General features: G+C 32.0%; 1 protein-coding gene across 2 annotated transcripts in view; it reads left to right on the plus strand.

The window, feature by feature from the left end:
* The window catches only part of LOC129963646 (cytochrome P450 3A41-like), a 30,871-nt gene extending 21,093 nt beyond the window's left edge, over positions 1 to 9,778 (plus strand). Inside the window, exons 8-12 of one of the 2 annotated variants that reach the window (XM_056078139.1) lie at positions 692 to 852; positions 4,719 to 4,807; positions 5,791 to 5,934; positions 9,267 to 9,402; positions 9,602 to 9,778. In XM_056078139.1, the coding sequence (XP_055934114.1) occupies positions 692 to 852; positions 4,719 to 4,807; positions 5,791 to 5,934; positions 9,267 to 9,402; positions 9,602 to 9,697 (626 nt within the window). In that variant the 3' untranslated portion in view covers positions 9,698 to 9,778. The remainder of the gene's footprint in view (positions 1 to 691; positions 853 to 4,718; positions 4,808 to 5,790; positions 5,935 to 9,266; positions 9,403 to 9,601) is intronic. The other variant, XM_056078138.1, reaches the window with a different exon arrangement.
* The last annotated feature ends 8,502 nt before the right edge of the window (positions 9,779 to 18,280 follow it).

Here is an 18,280-nt window from a genome sequence, read left to right on the forward strand (position 1 = left end):
ATACGGAATTTTGGCAATAACTTTGCGTTCTTTCAGAATATTCCATGCCTTTTTTTAAATTCTTGTTTACGAGGCATTTAATATTCGCTCAGAATTCTTATGCGCATTTATATTTTTGTTTACGTTAACTTGTTAGTTTTAATTTGAAAAAAACGGTGTTATCTCCTCATATAAATTCGTGGACCTTGGGTAATACCATAAATATCTTGCATGGGAATAGTTATGAGATACTGATCTTTGACGTGAAATTCGTATTTTTACTGAATCAATCGTGTAATCCTTGCCATTTTTTTTTTTTTTTTGGATGGAGCCGATTTATCCTGCCATATGGATAGAAATCAAATTTATATTTTAGACTCGATTTTCCCATCTGACTAAAATTAAAATTCGATATAGAGCTACAAATGCAGTTACAATATCTCATATGAAATTTCATATATATAAGTCATTGCATTTTTGCTATATCGCATTTACATCTTTTAAAAGTACAGACCGACAGACAGTCAAACCCGTAATGAATCTGGTTCCAAACAGTAGCAGTAGAAACGGATTTATACATCATCAACACAGTGAAATTTTTGCAAAATGCATAATGGATTCCAGCATTTTCTGTGCAAACACTTTACGATTTAAGCTAAATAATGGAAGGGACTTTAATAGTTACTTTTTATTAACAGGTTTCTTTTCTTAGATCTATCTGAGGATGAATTGCTGGCACAATGCATCTTGTTCTTCATGGTTGGATACGAGACCACAGCGACGGTGCTCACATTCCTTGCTTATTGCCTGGCAGTGAATCCAGAATGGCAAGAGAAGGTCATAAAAGAAGTGGATGAAGCATTTCAACACCACGTGAGTGTGGATTCTGTTTAATAAAATCTATCTGTCATACAAAGGATGAAGTGTTCTACTATCAAAATATCTCAGTTTTTACACAAGGCGTTTACATAAGGTCAGCTGTTGCATGCAATAGGTGTATTATTGCTGTTGTTACAGTATTGCCCTAATGTGAACTGCCGAGACAATGTGATCGAAACAATGGCAATTATTTGTCCCGATGAGACAACTAATTGCCATTGTATTATTATTATATACCTGATGTAGGCGTGGTCTTCTATTGAACCACAATAGTTAGCCTCTTGTGAACGTTGCTTGTGAAGTGAAATGAGGGCTTTAATTACCAGGGTCATTCTCAAAATGCTCTCTTATTAACATGTGCAAAAGTTTAGCTTAATCGGCGACATGCGAGCTTAGTCTCAACGACTATAAATTTTCCCCCTAAAATTCATATTTTAAATTAAAAATTTTTGATTCTTTATTTTCTGATAGATTCGCATTGCTGGAGAAACTTTTTTCCTGTTACGTGTTTTATTCTGCTGAAATGTTTCTTTTCTGTGGCCTTGTAAACCATGGCGCTTTTTTGGTAGGTGAAGTTTTGCGCCAAGAGGTCGGTAACAGTTGATGGTAGTTTCTTGTTGCCTTTGCTATTTTCAAAACTATCTATAGTAGGTTAATTTGTTATTTCTTAGCTCTCTTTCCATCATATGCATTAAAAGTAATGGGATGAAACTAATAGCGATGGCTGTCCAATTAATATTTGTTAGGAATTATCGGCGACTCTCAGTCGGTCTGCTTTAGTAAATTGTTGACAACGTTAATTTTGGAGGACTGTTACAGTTTGGGATTTTAATAGTTATGACTTTTAATTTAGATTAGCGCTGGTTCCATGCTGATTTTTTCAGTTATAGTTGACTGTGACTCCATATTCGATTCATGAAGTGTTCTTGCAAGGATGTTTCGAAGACGGCTGATAGCCTTTACTTTAAATGTTTTAAAATTGTGAAAAATAAAGTTGTTGACTTTCGAGATTCTTCTTTCATGCATTTGCTTATATCAGTGGAGCTGTAACAGTTCGAGAAACATTGCAGTTCTCTACTTTAACTCACTCTGAAGTTTCTTTTATGCGCACAATCACTGGCAGAAATGGTATTTACATGTTGATGGATGAACAGAATGTTTTGAGCTTGACAGTAAGAACCTGGTAATAAATCAAACTTCTTCGAGAAAGAAAAACAGAGAAAAGAGAACACACAGAATTTAACCTAAACGACTGCCGAGATTTAGTATTGCACTGGGACGATAAATTGCTCCCAACACTGGCAGATGTTGAAAAGATTGGCAGATGGGAAATAATAATATTTTTTCAAGCCAAGGAGTGATTTTCGGGAGTCTCTGAATTCCTAAAATCTTCAGGAGAATAGGAAGCCGTGGGTATTTACTAAGCAGCGGAGAATTGAGGAAAAATTCAGTCACTTTGCTGCGATATGACAGCAAAAAACACAGATCAATAATTGGTGTTTTTACAAATCTAGAAAAAGCGTTCAATCGTAATCTGTTGTACCTCTTTTGCCATTGTCATATTTTCGAATTAGGGTGTTTCGATTCATTGATGAGTTCAACTTCTGGTTCAGATATGAGGCTTTTCAAAGGGAAACTTGACAAGAATATTTTGTTAATGGGAAGCAATGAAATGTCTAATCACGGATTCTAGGATTTCTTGAACAACATTTTTTCTGCGCAGAGATGAAAGATGATGATGAAGATGGCCGATAATTGTTGCCATTAACCATGGTTTTTCTTGTCAGTATTCCGAAGAACAGAAATCGTTTCACATGCAAACAGTTACGCTAGGTAGATGCAAAATTATTTAGTCAAGATTCAGCCATTTCAAGAAAAATTTCATTTATCTGACAGGAAGAACAGCTTAAAAAGATTATGTTTTTTTTTTTTTTTTTTTTTGCTCGAGTGTATGTATATGTGTTGAATCTAGTTTCTGTCATCAAAAACTATTAAAACACTTTATCACGATTTTCTCCTATTTGTGCATCTTTTGATAAATGATCGGGATTTTCATCAAGAATTCAATAAGGTTTCTGTTAATTTTTTTTATTCCTACAGCTGAACTCCTGAAACTGTGGATCGATGCTTATTTGATAAGAATGTTTCAACTACTGTTATAATTTGTAGTTCGAATTATGATGGAAACAGACAAAGATGAAAAAGATTAAGGAAGTAGATAAAACGGAAAAAGAAAAAGAATCAAATAAAGAATATATTCTGCCATGAAATATTATTTCTTCCTTTCCAAACAAAGAACTTTTGTCTTTTGTAACAACCGTTACAAAGACTTTCTCCGTGAGAATTTTAATCAGTTACGATTTCCTCAATAAAGACATTTCAACTTGGAAAGATTTCTTGAATGGTCGTAATTCCTGGAAATAAAGTGGAACTGAAAAACTGTTGGAAGGGAGTTGTGAATGATGCTACAAAAAGAGTCTCAAACTAGAGATGCATAATAAACGATTTTTTGAATAACAAATAATTTTGCTATTGTTATTTTTAAATATTTGTTCCAAATATCTGTTATTTCAGTCATATTATAAATTATTACTTAATATTAAATATAAAATTTATTAATTGTAATTAATACTTAATTTATTTTAATTACTTACTATTACTATAATATATTTCTTACTTTAATACTTAATTTACTTAATTTAATACTTAAGTAACGTGTGATTGAATTAACTTATCTGTTTCAGCTTACTTCTTAAATGTGATTCTTTTTTCAAAACTATTTATTTAATTTCTTTATTGGAGTAAACCATTTTCTGAAAAATTTGAATTAAATATATATGTCATTTCTTTAAATTGTTTACTTTAGTTCTATGTTCAACCGATAGATGGCACCCGTAGTCAACGGAATATATGCAAAGTCAAGTCACAGGCAATTAAAAAGGATTTGTATGGAACAGTACATCATCAAATGCGAATATCTGAAGGTCAAGATCACTCTCATGAAGTGGAGCGGCGACTTCACACTTTCCAGTGAAGTCACCGTTCCGATAAATTTCAGTGATATGCAATTCAATGATACGATAATTCCAAGAATAACCGGTCCCTTCACTTTTCAAGCCATTCACAGATTTCTCCTTTTCTGTTTCGTTCGAGAGCTTCCATTGGACAGATCGTATCGATTGTTACTTTCCAGTTTCCAGTAAATTTCAGTGATATAGTATCGATTGTTACTTTCTATCATGATCCAGAACCTGTAATCGAAATATCACCAGTAAGATCGTATCAAGGATTTGAATCACATCCCTCTTTGAAAAGTATTGATCACTGGTATTTGTGACTTTTTGATATTGGTTACGTAATAACCGCTCGTAAAATATTCGTCATCCCTATCTCAAAGCTATGCAGGACTATAACAACATTCTCACAGAAAATGAATATACGAAGCAATTTATTTTAAGATCGTCGTCGTAGACTATAAAAAATGCCATTACTAAATCTGTCTTAGGTAAAAATAATGTTCAATGTTCGTTCGTACACATTGTTTTCATAAAGTAATTTCTACCCTAAATAAAAAAGTGTTTCCCTTAGAAAAATTGTTGCATTCCTTATAAAAAAAACCCATTCTGTTGTAACTACAAGACATTTGAGAGGTCTCTAATACTTATCCGATTGAAATGAAATTTTGTACAGGCTGTTTTTTTTTTTTTTTTTTTTTTGTCGATTAGAACAAGACTGGACGGGTAAAGGAGCAAAATTTTAACTTTTGGAAATCAATTTATATCTAAGTGCTACTCCAATATATACAAATACATATGATTCAAAATTTCAAGTGGATATTGAATTTATGATTGCAATTACAGAAGGAAATGAGTTACGATGCTGTGCGAGACATGAAAATTTTGGATGCTGTGCTTTCGGAAACCCTCAGAATGCACCCACCTGCTGCATCGTAAGTATGACAACGAGCCTCTCTATTTCATTAAAAAAACTTCATGAGTTAATGCCATAAGCAGACAAATTCAATTTTAGTTCATCTATAATGGTGTTAATCAAATCGCGTAAAATGTATAAGTAGACCAAAGAATAACTGCGTCTAATGAAATAATTTTTAAATCTACGTCTAAAAAATATGCACATAACAGCCACCAAATCTCCCATGAGACAGCATACTCACGCTACTGCATCAAACTCGAGGACAAACCGTTAGCAACATAACGTTCTCATGCTGTGTTTTCCATATTAAATTAGTGGACAATGCAGGTGATGGCTTCTTATACATTTTGCTGATCCTTTCTTATAGTTTGTGAATATTTACCTTCTCAATTGACATGTGACAATTCCTCTAAGGAAGTTATTCGTCGAACATCAGCTTTTTGTTTCTGATATTTTTGCTGGAGTATTGAAATGTTACACTGAAAACGTATAAATAAATAAACTTGCAACTATATATTAAAAAAATTAATGCCTTCATTTGTAAGTGTTCAGAGAAAAAGAAAGTGGTAAAAAATCTTTAGTATTAAGATTATTTGTAAATATTTTAACTTCTTTTCTTTAGTGTGTTTTAAAAGAATCAGAAAAGAAATTTTATGATTTACTGTGACGTTTTCATATCATCGACTTATTTCATGTTTATTAGAAAGGAATTTTCTAAACGAAATTTTTACTCATAGTTTGATATACTAAAATTATTTAAAAAAATCACCTTTGTATTTCTGATAGCAGTATATTATTTTAATGTTTTCAGATTGCGACTTATAATCAGTTTATAAAAAAGTAATTTCAAGAAATTAAAGTATTTAAAATAATAAATAAAAGACTAAAAAGTAAACAAAATAACTAAAATGAAATAAATTTTTTTGCATAATCATAAAAAATATGCTTTTAAAAACTGGTTTTATTGAAATTATTTAAGTGAATAATTTTCGCCAACAGTACAGAGAGAACTTGCGTGGAGGACTACGAACTTGTGAATACAGGAATTAGGGTTAAAAAGGGTATGCGAATTGCGATTCCCGTTTATGGAATACACTACCATCCGGATTACTTCCAAGATCCGAACACATTTAATCCAGAAAGGTGAGTAATATTTCGATATTTTTTTTTTCTTAAATTTATCTTAATGTCCGACAGTCCATTATGTTGGTCTTTTCTATAAATTTGATCTTTTGTATATATTTTTCCCTCTCAGATTAAAGGGTTTTTATTCGAAAACCTGATATCCACATGAAAAACTGATCGTACTATCCCCTTTCACGGTAGCAAGCAAATGTAGTAAACTCTTTTGGACGGTCAGCCCAGCAATGTGAGCAGCCAATTTGCTATTGCGTAACTTTTCCACGTCAAATTATATACCGAGTGGACTAGGTGTTGTTATGCCCCGTTCTGCCTTGTTGCTCGTCGGTTTCAAAGAGCAAAAATGGAGGAAAAAGCCAAATGTAAAGTTTTTACTCAATATTATCGAATTGCCGTATAAAATAAATATGCTTGTTACTTTTATATTATTTTATACTTTTATATAGTTTTCCATATTTACCATTAAGTTAACATAACAACAACAACAAAAATTAATAAAAATGTTCATTTTTTAAATAATTACTGGAAATTTTTCCACCTTAAGGCGAACCGCATCCGGATCAATTGTTTGTATTTTGAAAATTTATTCCTCCTCCGGCAGCAGTAATCTAATTACGCGACATAGATTATAATGTCCATATTCGATTATTCCAATCGAACTTGGCCGACAAATCTTAATTCGTCATATGTATATATATAGGACCAACGAAAAACTATGGGGAATTTTTATCTAAATTATATGATACAATACTTTCAACTATAAAGAATATAACAACAACAAAAAAAACCTCTCCAGGATCTTATTTTTCTTTCACAAATTGAGAATTATTACTTAAATATTATAGCAATATTCGTGTTGTATTCTTATTTCTTGAATTAGCTTTCACATGGAAAGAAAAAAAAAAGATTATAATAAGTCGAATTCAGTCGCTTGGGAAATATTAAAAGAACTTTGAATTTGGAGAGAAATCGATAAATATCTGTCCAGATTTATAGTTAATTGTAAAAATGTTTAATTCATTTGCGATAAGACAGCTCCTTTCTTCTTTGTAGAAGTTGTAGGAAAGAGAAACACACCATCACTTAACCGACGAAAAAGTACTCCACTGAAAAAAAACTGATACATCGAAACTATTTAATATTTTTTTGTTATAATAAACATTTTAAGGTAATTTGAAAATGTAATGAATATACGAGTAAGTTGGATCAGTAATTTGTGGTATAAAATCTATAAAAAAAAAAAAAAAAAAAAAAAAAAAAAAAAAAAAAAACTCTCATGGCGTAGCGTAGAAATCGCTCTTATTATCGAATAGCAGCAATCAAATATAAACAAATCGCCGTAAGAACATTTCATACTGCTTCATCGAACATTTTTAAGGCTACATTTACTTTAATCCTTCGTTTAACTAATCAATGAATCTGCAAAATTTTTTTAAGAAATGCTCAGGAAAGAGACCTAAAGCTCCATTCAGTAAGAGGAAAGAATGTGTAAAAATAAAACGAAATGATAGAAAATGGAGTCAAGCAGAAAGTCTGTTTCAGTTCGACAATAGATTTAGAACATAAAAATAATGCTGTCAGAGGCGTAATCGCCACGACTTAGCTATAGAAATCGGTCCTATTTTTTAAAACCATTATTTCCCAAAAATAATTTTTGCATTATTTTAAATTTCAAAAAATAATTTTTTTAATGCTATCAGTTTTATTTCTTTACATTTTTTTGTCTTCATTTTTACTAATATTTTGAAATTATAGTTGATACTTAACCTATAACAACTTTTTTAAATGTTGCGATTTGATTTGGTTTATTTATAAGCTTCTTGAGATATGTATTCCTACTATTGCTTTGTAATAATGTGATAAAATTCAAACTCATCCATCAAAATATTCAATCTCGTACTTTGTCCAAAGTTAAAATTAAAATTTAAAAAAATCGATGTTTTTGGTTTCTAACTCCGAAGTAGGATTTCCACTTCCGCCTTTATTTCATTCTGTTGTTTTTCAGTAATATCCTGGTTCATGGTCCTTTTAGATAGCATATTTATTACATGCGCACAAACATATATGTACACAGAAAAGACGAATATAAAGAGAGCACGCAACATTTTCAATTCGTAAGCACGCAGTTCCATCAATAGTTAGAAAGAGAGTGAATGAGGCAAGAAGGGAATATAATTATATACATATTCATTCACATAAAGATAGTGCTGAAAAATAATTTGCTCGTTTCATCCCAATAGATACTATGTACACTTTTTAATTTAAAACAGTAGTAACAGTATGCGCAGTAATTCGCAATAGACTTATTCAATTAAATTCATGTTTTTCAGCCATTTCAAATAATTTTCCACATTAATCTTTCAACAATTTAAAAAAAATCAATTATCTGGGTGAACAAGCTAGTCGCTAAATGCGGCTAGTTTACACGGCAAAAAACTTTATTGGAAATCAAAGCTTTTTCGAACTTTCTCTAATATATTAATTGCAATTTTATATTATATTTACTTTTGTTTTATTCTTTAAAGAATTTTTTGTTATATTTCACTTTAATAATGAACTTTTTATCATGGTGCAGGAGGTGATAAAGAGAGGGGCCAATAATTTAATTTGTTTGAATTTTGAAAACTTCCAAATTTACGAAAATTATGAATAGCTCTTGATATACTCGCTATTAAATCTTTTATTTATGAGTTGTCTTTAGAAATAAATTTAAATAGTGTAATCATCTGTCTTTGACTGTTATGTCTTCGTACTTTTTTAAATGGAGGACTTTCAAGCTCTCAGCAAAGTTAATATTTTTTATTCTCCAATTTCATTTTTGTTTGAAAACTTCAGAAAAAAATCATACTAATTATCATCGCCATTGCTTCTTATAATAGTTATTTTTTTAATTATGACAAAGCATGAATTTAATAAAAGATTTCATCTCTTTTTTTCATTTTTAAAAATAAAAGCGAGAAATAATATACATAGTAAAAAATGTTAAAGACTGATGCCAATTTTAAACCAATCAATAAATAATCATCTTGATATCATAAAATGTGGTATAAAAATTGGTATAGTTTCCATATTTTGCTCATTTTTCCTATGTGTACAGAGGCGTATAATGAGCTATTTTTTATTCCCTTTTATGCGTCCATTGTTTGCTGGTTTCTTGTAAACAACTGAAAAAACTCACTGCGATACTTGAATATGTAATGTAGAAGAACAATTGCATAATACAAAAAGCTGCTGATCCCAATCTAGATTTTATTTTAGACATTCACGTTTCACCGTGGTTAAAAATATGAAAAAAAATAATAAAATAAATTGTACTTAGGACTTTCCAATTATAGGTTTATGGATTCTTATGAGCCAAAACATCATCCGTATGCTTACCTGCCTTTTGGCGCGGGGCCCAGAAATTGTCTTGGAATGCGCTTCGCCCTACTGGAGATTAAAATCTGTATCTGCAATCTTGTATCTACAAAAGTAAGATGGCTTCCCCTCAGATCACGCTCCTATCTTTCGATGCTCTGTCTTTATTTTTCAAGTAGGAACTAAAATATGTCTCCAAAAGAGATATAATATACTGTGTATAAGCATGAAAAACTTCATTTTATTCGTTTATCACCTTATATAAAAAATATATTTAAAATAAAACCGAATGTTTTTTTTCTCTCTTTTTTAGGTTCCCTTGCAATATCAGAAAGGAATGGTGCTTCTTTCTGTAAATGAGCTTCCTCTTCTCTTGGAGAGAAGAACAGATGTCAAGCAGAAAGTTTAGCATCAGAAACAACATGTATTTTAAACGTAATGCGTTTAAACAAATGTGATTACTATAAATCAATAAACGCAAAAATCTGGATAAATAAAATGTGTCATAATTTAATATCAAAGTTTCTGAATTACATCAAATTCTGGAATCCAACCAACGAAAAGAAATTCAGAATGGATATTCTGCTTATAATGCTTCCAAGTTATTCACAGAATGTGTAATATACGAAATAGTAGAAGTTAAACTCTTTTATTAATTTAATTGTACGCAAACAGTTCGCATTGAATGATTTCTCATCAATATTTACTACATTCATCTCCTTTCAGTCTAGAATAGCATTTTAATAGCAAAATTATTTGATTCATATTAATTTTATTTCTTGCTTGTTTTACCTAAGAGATTTTGTAAATTGTCAAAAATGCCTTTCTCTTTCTTATACATTGGCATTCTTTCTCCACGCCCCTACTTGGTTTCTGGATCTTCCCAAGACGATCAGAAAATGTGATCAATTTGTTAAAAATTTATTAGGAAAATTGTATCTAAACTGCTGAAACATTGCAAAGTGTTGCTTTAATTTTGAATCGGATATTTCAGAAATCCCATAAACAATCACAGACTAATTGTTAAGAAATAAATTTCTTAACAATTCTGAAATAAATTCTAATTACGTCTCTCAATTATAAGAAAATTCGTGGTGTCAGATTAAGCTTCTCTTTGATATCTAATTAATCTTTACTCTTTCAAATACTCCAAATTCACTAATGAATTAATTATTAAAAAACCTCGATTTGTGGAGTTTCCCCATTTTTCAAATTAGAGATGGATGAAATTGTAGTAAAACAACTCTTTAAATTTAAATTATAATGAATTATAATTATAATTTTCTTCTCATGTGAGAACATGATGTTGTTTTGGTTAGGGTGTTTTGAAGCTCGAAATCGCTCAGGCAATGGATAAAGCATAAAAGGCAATTTTTATCATCTTTTAATCGCATATATTTTTTTTACCTGCTTTTACCAGTATTGCTTTATTATTACGTATGCTTCTTTGACAGCAGATGCGTCTATAAAAGGCTGGCGTAGAACTATGACATCATAGCTGTTATTTCATCTCAAAATCGGTCGCGCTCGAAAACTTTATATATATATATATACCAGCAGCCTTTGGAGGCCAGACGATTTGCCAATCTTAATGTTCGTTAAAATTTTAATAATTAAATATTTTATGCAATTCCTACTTTAATAACTTCTTCATCACAATATTTTAAAACTTCAAATTTTCACATAATCATATAATTATGTGAAATTAATAATATTATTATAATCATAATATTATTAAGGCCTTTAGTCATAACGTGATATGTATCTCTCTAATTTTCTGTTAGCTCCCGTAGAATTTATGCTTTAAATGAAAGTGGAAAGGATAAATCTGCAATTAATATAATAATATTTTTTACTAAAACAAAGCATTTTTTTTATAATATGATTACTGAAAAAAGAATCACTGAGCGTTTAAACTTTATAGGCACTAAAGAATATCTTTCTTAATTTATATAATATCTCAAAAATTTGACAACAAAATTTTCTCAGATTCATCATAAGCAGATCGATAAATTTACAATGCTTAATTTTAAATGCATCAAACACTAAGAAAATAAAAAGAATTGTTTAAAATAATCGGACGAAAACAGGTTTAAAAAAAACTTCTTAAAAATCAATGTACTTAAAACTATTAGCAAATACAAAAAATATATACCTAACATAAATACAATTTAATTACAAAAGCATACAACTAACCTAAAAATAATTTAAATCAAGTCCGCCTCCGTTGATAATAGTTGTCAACAATCAGAACACAATGCGCATGCGTGAATTTTCAACACCAGTTATGGTAACGCAAATGCATGAATTTTTCTACGCCAGTTGGGGTAACGCTATGTAGATTACAAATTTTTAATTTCCTTTATTCTGTTTTATTTTAATTCAAACGTACTTCAGAATGAATCTGAAAGATTGATTAATTAACAATGTTTACTTTTAAATGCACCAAACATTAAGAAAATAAACAGAATCGTTTGAAATAATCGGCCAAAAAATGTTAAGCCTAGCCTCATTAGCGTGGGAAAAAACTGAAGCTTTACTGATTTGGCGGTGGGGGAAATATTTTTTGGCGGGAAAGTTAGTTTTTAATTAATAATTAAAATTCTAATTAAAAATTCAAAAAAAAGGACCCCAGGTGCACATTCCCGACCTCCAAGGTATACATGTACCAAATTTGGTAGCTGTAGGTCAAATGGTCTGGCTTGTAGAGCGCCAACACACACACACACATTGAGCTTTATATAAGTATATATATATATATATATATAGAGAGAGAGAGAGAGAGAGACGGGGGTGAGGAAGAGAGACCGATAGAGAAGTCTCGTGATTGTTTCAAACCGGTTTAAACTGGTTAATGACTTAAAATAATTGAGACAAATAGTGATTAAAAAATAATAATGTTCTCACATGATAACTTGAAATTAACAATCGTAAAATTCATTTTAATTTTTACATTTTTTTTCTTCATTTTGCTCATAAAAGGTTTATTTTTAAGAACAAAATGAAGATAAAGATATTAGTAATTAAAAATTATTTTAATTTATTTTGACCTTTGTGTTGGACACTAGATATCTTCCCTCGGGGGAGCCTGTAAACCCTAGAGGACGCGTCCCCAGGTGGAGGAATGGGGAATGCCTCCATTGGTTTTTCCTTTGGGTGGTAGAAGGGAAATAAAATACCTTCCGCGGACCAACAGGTAGAAGTCCAACCTCCCCGGAGGCTATGGCAACCCCCTCCCCCTCTTCTACGAGTAGTTCAACTTATCGAACTTGGGCTGGTGTTCCTCAGGACTCTCTTACATCAGTAGAGAAGCAAGTGTGGTATGCTATGCCGACGACGTGGCAGTCTGGCACACTCACCAGGACATTCAACTCTCACAAAAAAAATTCTAAATCAGTGAATGGAGGGTATTGAGGGTTGGTCAAGAGAGCTTAAGTTCACTGTAAATCCTGACAAAACAAATTTTTGCATTTTCTCGACTGACAATAAAAATAGAAGCAATTTTAATCTTTCTATAAATCTGTTTGCTCTGCAATCCAACGCACTAAGCATCCAACGTGCCTGCCTCACTCTTGATGATGAACTGAGATTTTCGCAACACCTTCAACAAATCTCAAACAGGGCCTTAAAACGACTTAACACAGCGATTCTCAACCTGTGGGGTGCGCCTTCTAGGGGGGCGCGAGCACACTAGAAGGGGGGCGCAAGAATATCCAAGAGAAAATATGATTTAAAAAAATTGATTAACTGACTGAAAGGAAAGAACACATACACATAAAAAACAAAATACATTTCGACATATTTAATAACTTACTTAACTTTAACATAATAAAACAATTTACTAAATCAAAACTTACTTAATCAAAATATACTAAATTTTAAAAAAAATTAATAACTATTAGTGACTTCCTTGGGCCTGTTTTGAAGAGCAAAGTTTTTCGAAGGAAGGCTTAATGTTAGAAATAGTCACTCTCAGATCTTTTTCTATATTTATCCGAGATCTATATTTTGTCTTCAAAGAAGCCACAGCAGAAAATCCAATTTCACAAAGGTAGGATGTTAAAAATGGTAATAGAATGCGAAATGCACTTGTTTTTAGTGCAGAAAAATCATCCTCTACTCCTGCCCAAAATTCAAATAGTGATTTATTACTAAATTGGCTTTTAGTTTCGCCACTTGTCGTGAAGTCTATGAATTTTTCTTCTTCATCCATTGAGAGTCCTTCGGGAGTCTTATGAAATGGATCCCTAACCCACTCGTAACTTGCTATCAGTTTGTCGTCAGCAAGAAAATAATTTTTAAAATTTTTTGCCAACATGGCTAAATGATTTTCAATGGTTACAAAAACAACTTTTACATGTTCTTCATCAGCCTTGTAAGTTTTAATACAATCCTCCACATTTGCAAACATTGTTAGGTTTTTTTTTGCTTTAAATTTCTGCTCCACAATTATTACAATTCCTATTTTCTACAAAAAGCATTAACTTTATCACTCGTATCCAACATAAGTGTATTTGTATCAGTGTATATAAGTGTATTTTGTATTAAAAGCGTTTTTGTTCACAGACAAAGTTTCTTTAAAAAATGATTTTTGCTTTTTATATGATTTTAATTTTAATTCGAAGAATTCTCTGGGTTTGTTGGTTTGTTGACGTACTCACTATGAAGCGTTTCCAATTATCGTTTACGTTTATTAGGTTTCATGCTGTCTGCGTCCAACATTTTGGAGCAAATGATACACAGGGGACTTTCTTCTTCATTTACTTCAGTATTGGTAAACCCAAAATTTAAGTATTCTTGAGAACATTTTCTTTATTTTTTTTTTGGAACCACGCTCGTCTGTGTACTTGTCTTAACTATCGTCTATAGCTCGCTTACTTTCGCTTAACAATTTATCCATGAGTCTACATAAATCTGCTGCCGTGAATATTTAATATGGTGAATTGCAATTAACACGAAAACATATATAACATACACATTCACGATAGATTCGATAGCGATAGAAGGATCGACTCAAATGAGACTGGCTGGAATTGAAGCTTGCGTTATCAAACCTTTTCATTCTTCCTATGAGAAAACATTTGCTCTGCGCATGCTGGAGACGACATCGGTCGTGTGGATTCCATTCCACAAACATTACTTATTTTTTTCTGTTTTGTTTAGTCATGCTTCTGTTCTATTTCTTTTATTATTCAAAAAAAAATGCATTCCCAGTTTCTAAATTTAGCTCACCCCATCTAGGTTAACTTTCATTAACGAATTTTTCTACTTTCATATTCTTTCAACGTTATCACCCTGTTTGGCTTTCAATATAATATTTAAATTTTTCCCTCTTTCATTCGCTTCATCTGTTCACCGCTCGCTTGACAAAATGCCAGATGTGGCATTTTACTCTTGTTTTGGCAGTTAGTTAAAAATAATTTAAAAACAGAATCCAAAATACTCAATATACATTATTGTTGTATACATTTTATTGTAAGCCGGGGGCGCGATGAAAATTATGATTGAAAACTGGGCCACGAATACTGAAAGGTTAAGAAACGCTGACTTAACATCTTAAAACAGCTGTGCTGTGCGTCTTGAGGCTCAAGACAGGCAACTCTTCTTAATACTTATACCTCGCTCGTAAGGCCTATTCTTGAATATGCTGCTCCCATTTGGACACAGGCCTCATCTTCTTCAAAGGACAAAATTGACACTGTACATTACAGAGCATCTAAAATCATCATTGGTGCTGTTTCGTCCACAAATAACTATACAGCTGAAACTGAGTGTGGCTTAGCACCTCTGGAAAGCAGAAGAAAATTGGCCACCATAAAGTTCACAAATAAAATTAGAAGCACAACAGATTTCCATATCTCAAGTAGGGCATTTAAGACATGGAATGTTAAGACCAAATTAAAACGGTATTCCACCCTTCAGTTTGACAAAGAAACTAGAACAAAAATCAGCTTACAGCATGAGGATTTTTCTTATATTCAGGAACCCACTTTCCCCATCATTCCCTCACCAAGGGCTAAAATAAATTTAAATCTTCTACAGCCCTGCACGAAAAAAGAACCAGCTGCAGTCATAAGGGTCTCCGCACCATCCGTGAGCTCTCAAATTCGACTCAAAATGTGGCCATTACTTTTACCGATGGCTCTTCAGACTCCAGTCTTGACCGGGGTGGTGCCGGCATCTTTTTGACCTATGCGAATGACAAATCTGAATCCCACAAAATACAGTGGGTAAAATTGCATCAAACTACACCTGTGAGCTGGTGGCTATAAAGGAGGCTTTGAATCTCTACTACACCAAAGCAATATAAAATTCTAATGGAATTTTATTATTCTCGGACTCTAGCTCTGCCCTCCAGGCCATATTAAGAGGAAACTCCCAGCTCACCCAAGATATCACCCTGCTCTTAAACGAAATAACTAAGGCCCAAAGAACCTGCATTCTCCGATGGAATCCGGCACACGTCGATATCGAGGGAAATGAGAAGGCTGATATCCTGGCCAAGGAGGCCCGAGAAAACCCGCAACTTTCTTACAGCCTGACCCTGACTGATGCTGATGCAATAGCCAGCCGCAGACTATTTCCTGCCTCTTTACAGAAGCACTCCATCCCTGCCCTAAATTGTAATCGTACTATATCCACAACTATTGCTAGATTGAGGAATAAACACTTCAGGGAAATGAAAATATCTTCCGATGGCCATCGAAGCTACATAAGTTGTCCTCACTGCATTGATACTGAACTCTCCCCCGACCCTATCTTTGATTGCCCAGCCATTTTAGCGAAGCTCTTCAAGATCCATCTCGATTCACCGCATCAACTCCTCTACTCTACTGGGGTTATTGATGTGGCCAAAGCCGTTTTAGACACTTTTGGACAGACTAATCTTATTTCAATACTGGACAAGACAACAACAACTAGATATCTTAGTTGGTAATTAATGATACTACTGTATAAACTTACTGCTGTAAGTTTATTTGGAATAACAGTTTCTAAATATAAGTGATTTTTTTTGTTTATTACAAAAAACTTGTTTGGATAGATCAACACATTAGGAATTGAATAAATTTCATTTTGTTGTTTTAGAATTCGAAGATATTCGATGACAACTCTTTAATAATCTTCAATCATAATAAAATCTTTTGCTATCATTAATCTTGGTTTTTCTAATCACAGACCATTTCGGAAAGTTGAGAAATTTTGAATTCGACTTTCTGAACTGTTATTGTTGTTCTTCCAGATGTTTCAACTAATTTTTTAATAATGCTAAGCATTACTAATTCTTTTAATCATTACGTCATTAGTTCCACTCATGAATATATCAATCTTTCGACTAAAAGAACTGTCCTTAACTCAGTCTAATTCAATTAAACTAATTAGAGTGAAATATTCTTAAAAAGTCATTCCTAAACAAAAATGAATGACTGTTTTCAGACAGAAAATATACATATAACAAAATTTTTGAAGTAGTGTGCTTCTGCATCTACCTGCACTGAATCTATTCTAGCTACAATAAAAAGTCAATGAAGTTCGAAAAATATTGACATACGGTATTTCAAAAATAACTTATTCATTTACGAAACGGTTTAAATTCAGTTTTGACCTTGAAAAAATGAAAATTTAAAGACCTGATTAATATTTCAAATGATAAAATTCAATCTCAGTGTCTTACCGAGAAGAATTCTCTGGCCTTGAAACGAAAAATAATTGCTGTTCAATCGTGGAAAAAAAAGGAAACACCCAACTGTTGCCAATTATCGCATACGAAAACTAAAAGTACTATTTTAAAAGTAGTGTAGCGGTTTGGCAGCAACAGAATTGAATTTTTTAAAACTCTTTAACTGTTTGACTGTATATTTATTTTCCAATTTTTTATTATTAACTGTATTTGTATTATTTCTACTTAAGCAACTTATTAACTGTAACTGTGACACACATTTTCACTTTTTCTTGCTTAACTATTATTTTATTCTTATTCTCTGTGGCGATCTTATATGGTCAATGCTCTTCGGACTTGATTAAAATAAATATTTTTGTAATTAAAACGATGGAAAAGCAAATTAAGTCTTCATCGTAAACTACATTTTAAGACGCTTTAATATGGGGATATTCATTTAATATTTAATATGAAGATCATAAATACCAAACTCCACAGTGATTATAAAAGATGCCATGCTTAAAATATACGTAGAGAATTTTCTACATAGTTAAAATTGCACACATGTTAAAATTTTTTTATGGCAACATCCTTTTTTTAATAATATGAATAGATTCCGCAGGGAAAAATTACCCAAACTACAAACTTCGGTTGACATAACCTGATATACATCCAAGAGATATTTGACATTTGCTGTTATGGTTTTTTTTTTTTTTTTTCATATGTAGATTTGTAAAGTTTACATATTATCTGGGCATCAGTAATAGTACTTTTTATTTTTATGATATTGTTATGAATTTTGTGTAATTAGATGTACATTTTGTAAATATTTATAAGTAGTTTAACTGTATAAAAATTATTTGCAATGGAAGCTCGCACCAGTGGGAAAAGACTGTTTTAAGGGGATTTCCAACAGAAGAACGCCATATTTGACTTACTTGGCGATGAGGTCGCTAACGGGTTTTACTACACGCTAAAATGTGCAGTGGAAGCTGAGAAATATAGATTTGTTCCTATGGAACGTTGGAGAAATTTCCACAATTGCCTGGAACGTCTGCGCAGTTTCTGCGTTTGCCCCGCCCACTTTAGAGGGACACTATATTAGGCGCGTTACCACTGGCAGCATGCCCACTCCCCCACTCCTACAGTAACAACCAATAGCTTCACGCTATTCCAAATACTACCCAAACCCAGCCAATCAAAACACTAGCTTCACCAAGTCACACAATAAGATTCTAAAATTTCTATATCCTAATAATTTCATGGCAATATACTAAAAGCAAAGCTCTAATCAGCCACATCAATAAGGGGATAGTCCTACTCCAAGGACGGGTG

Source organism: Argiope bruennichi, chromosome 3 (assembly GCF_947563725.1).
Source record: "Argiope bruennichi chromosome 3, qqArgBrue1.1, whole genome shotgun sequence".
In the NCBI taxonomy this organism is placed as follows: domain Eukaryota; kingdom Metazoa; phylum Arthropoda; class Arachnida; order Araneae; family Araneidae; genus Argiope; species Argiope bruennichi.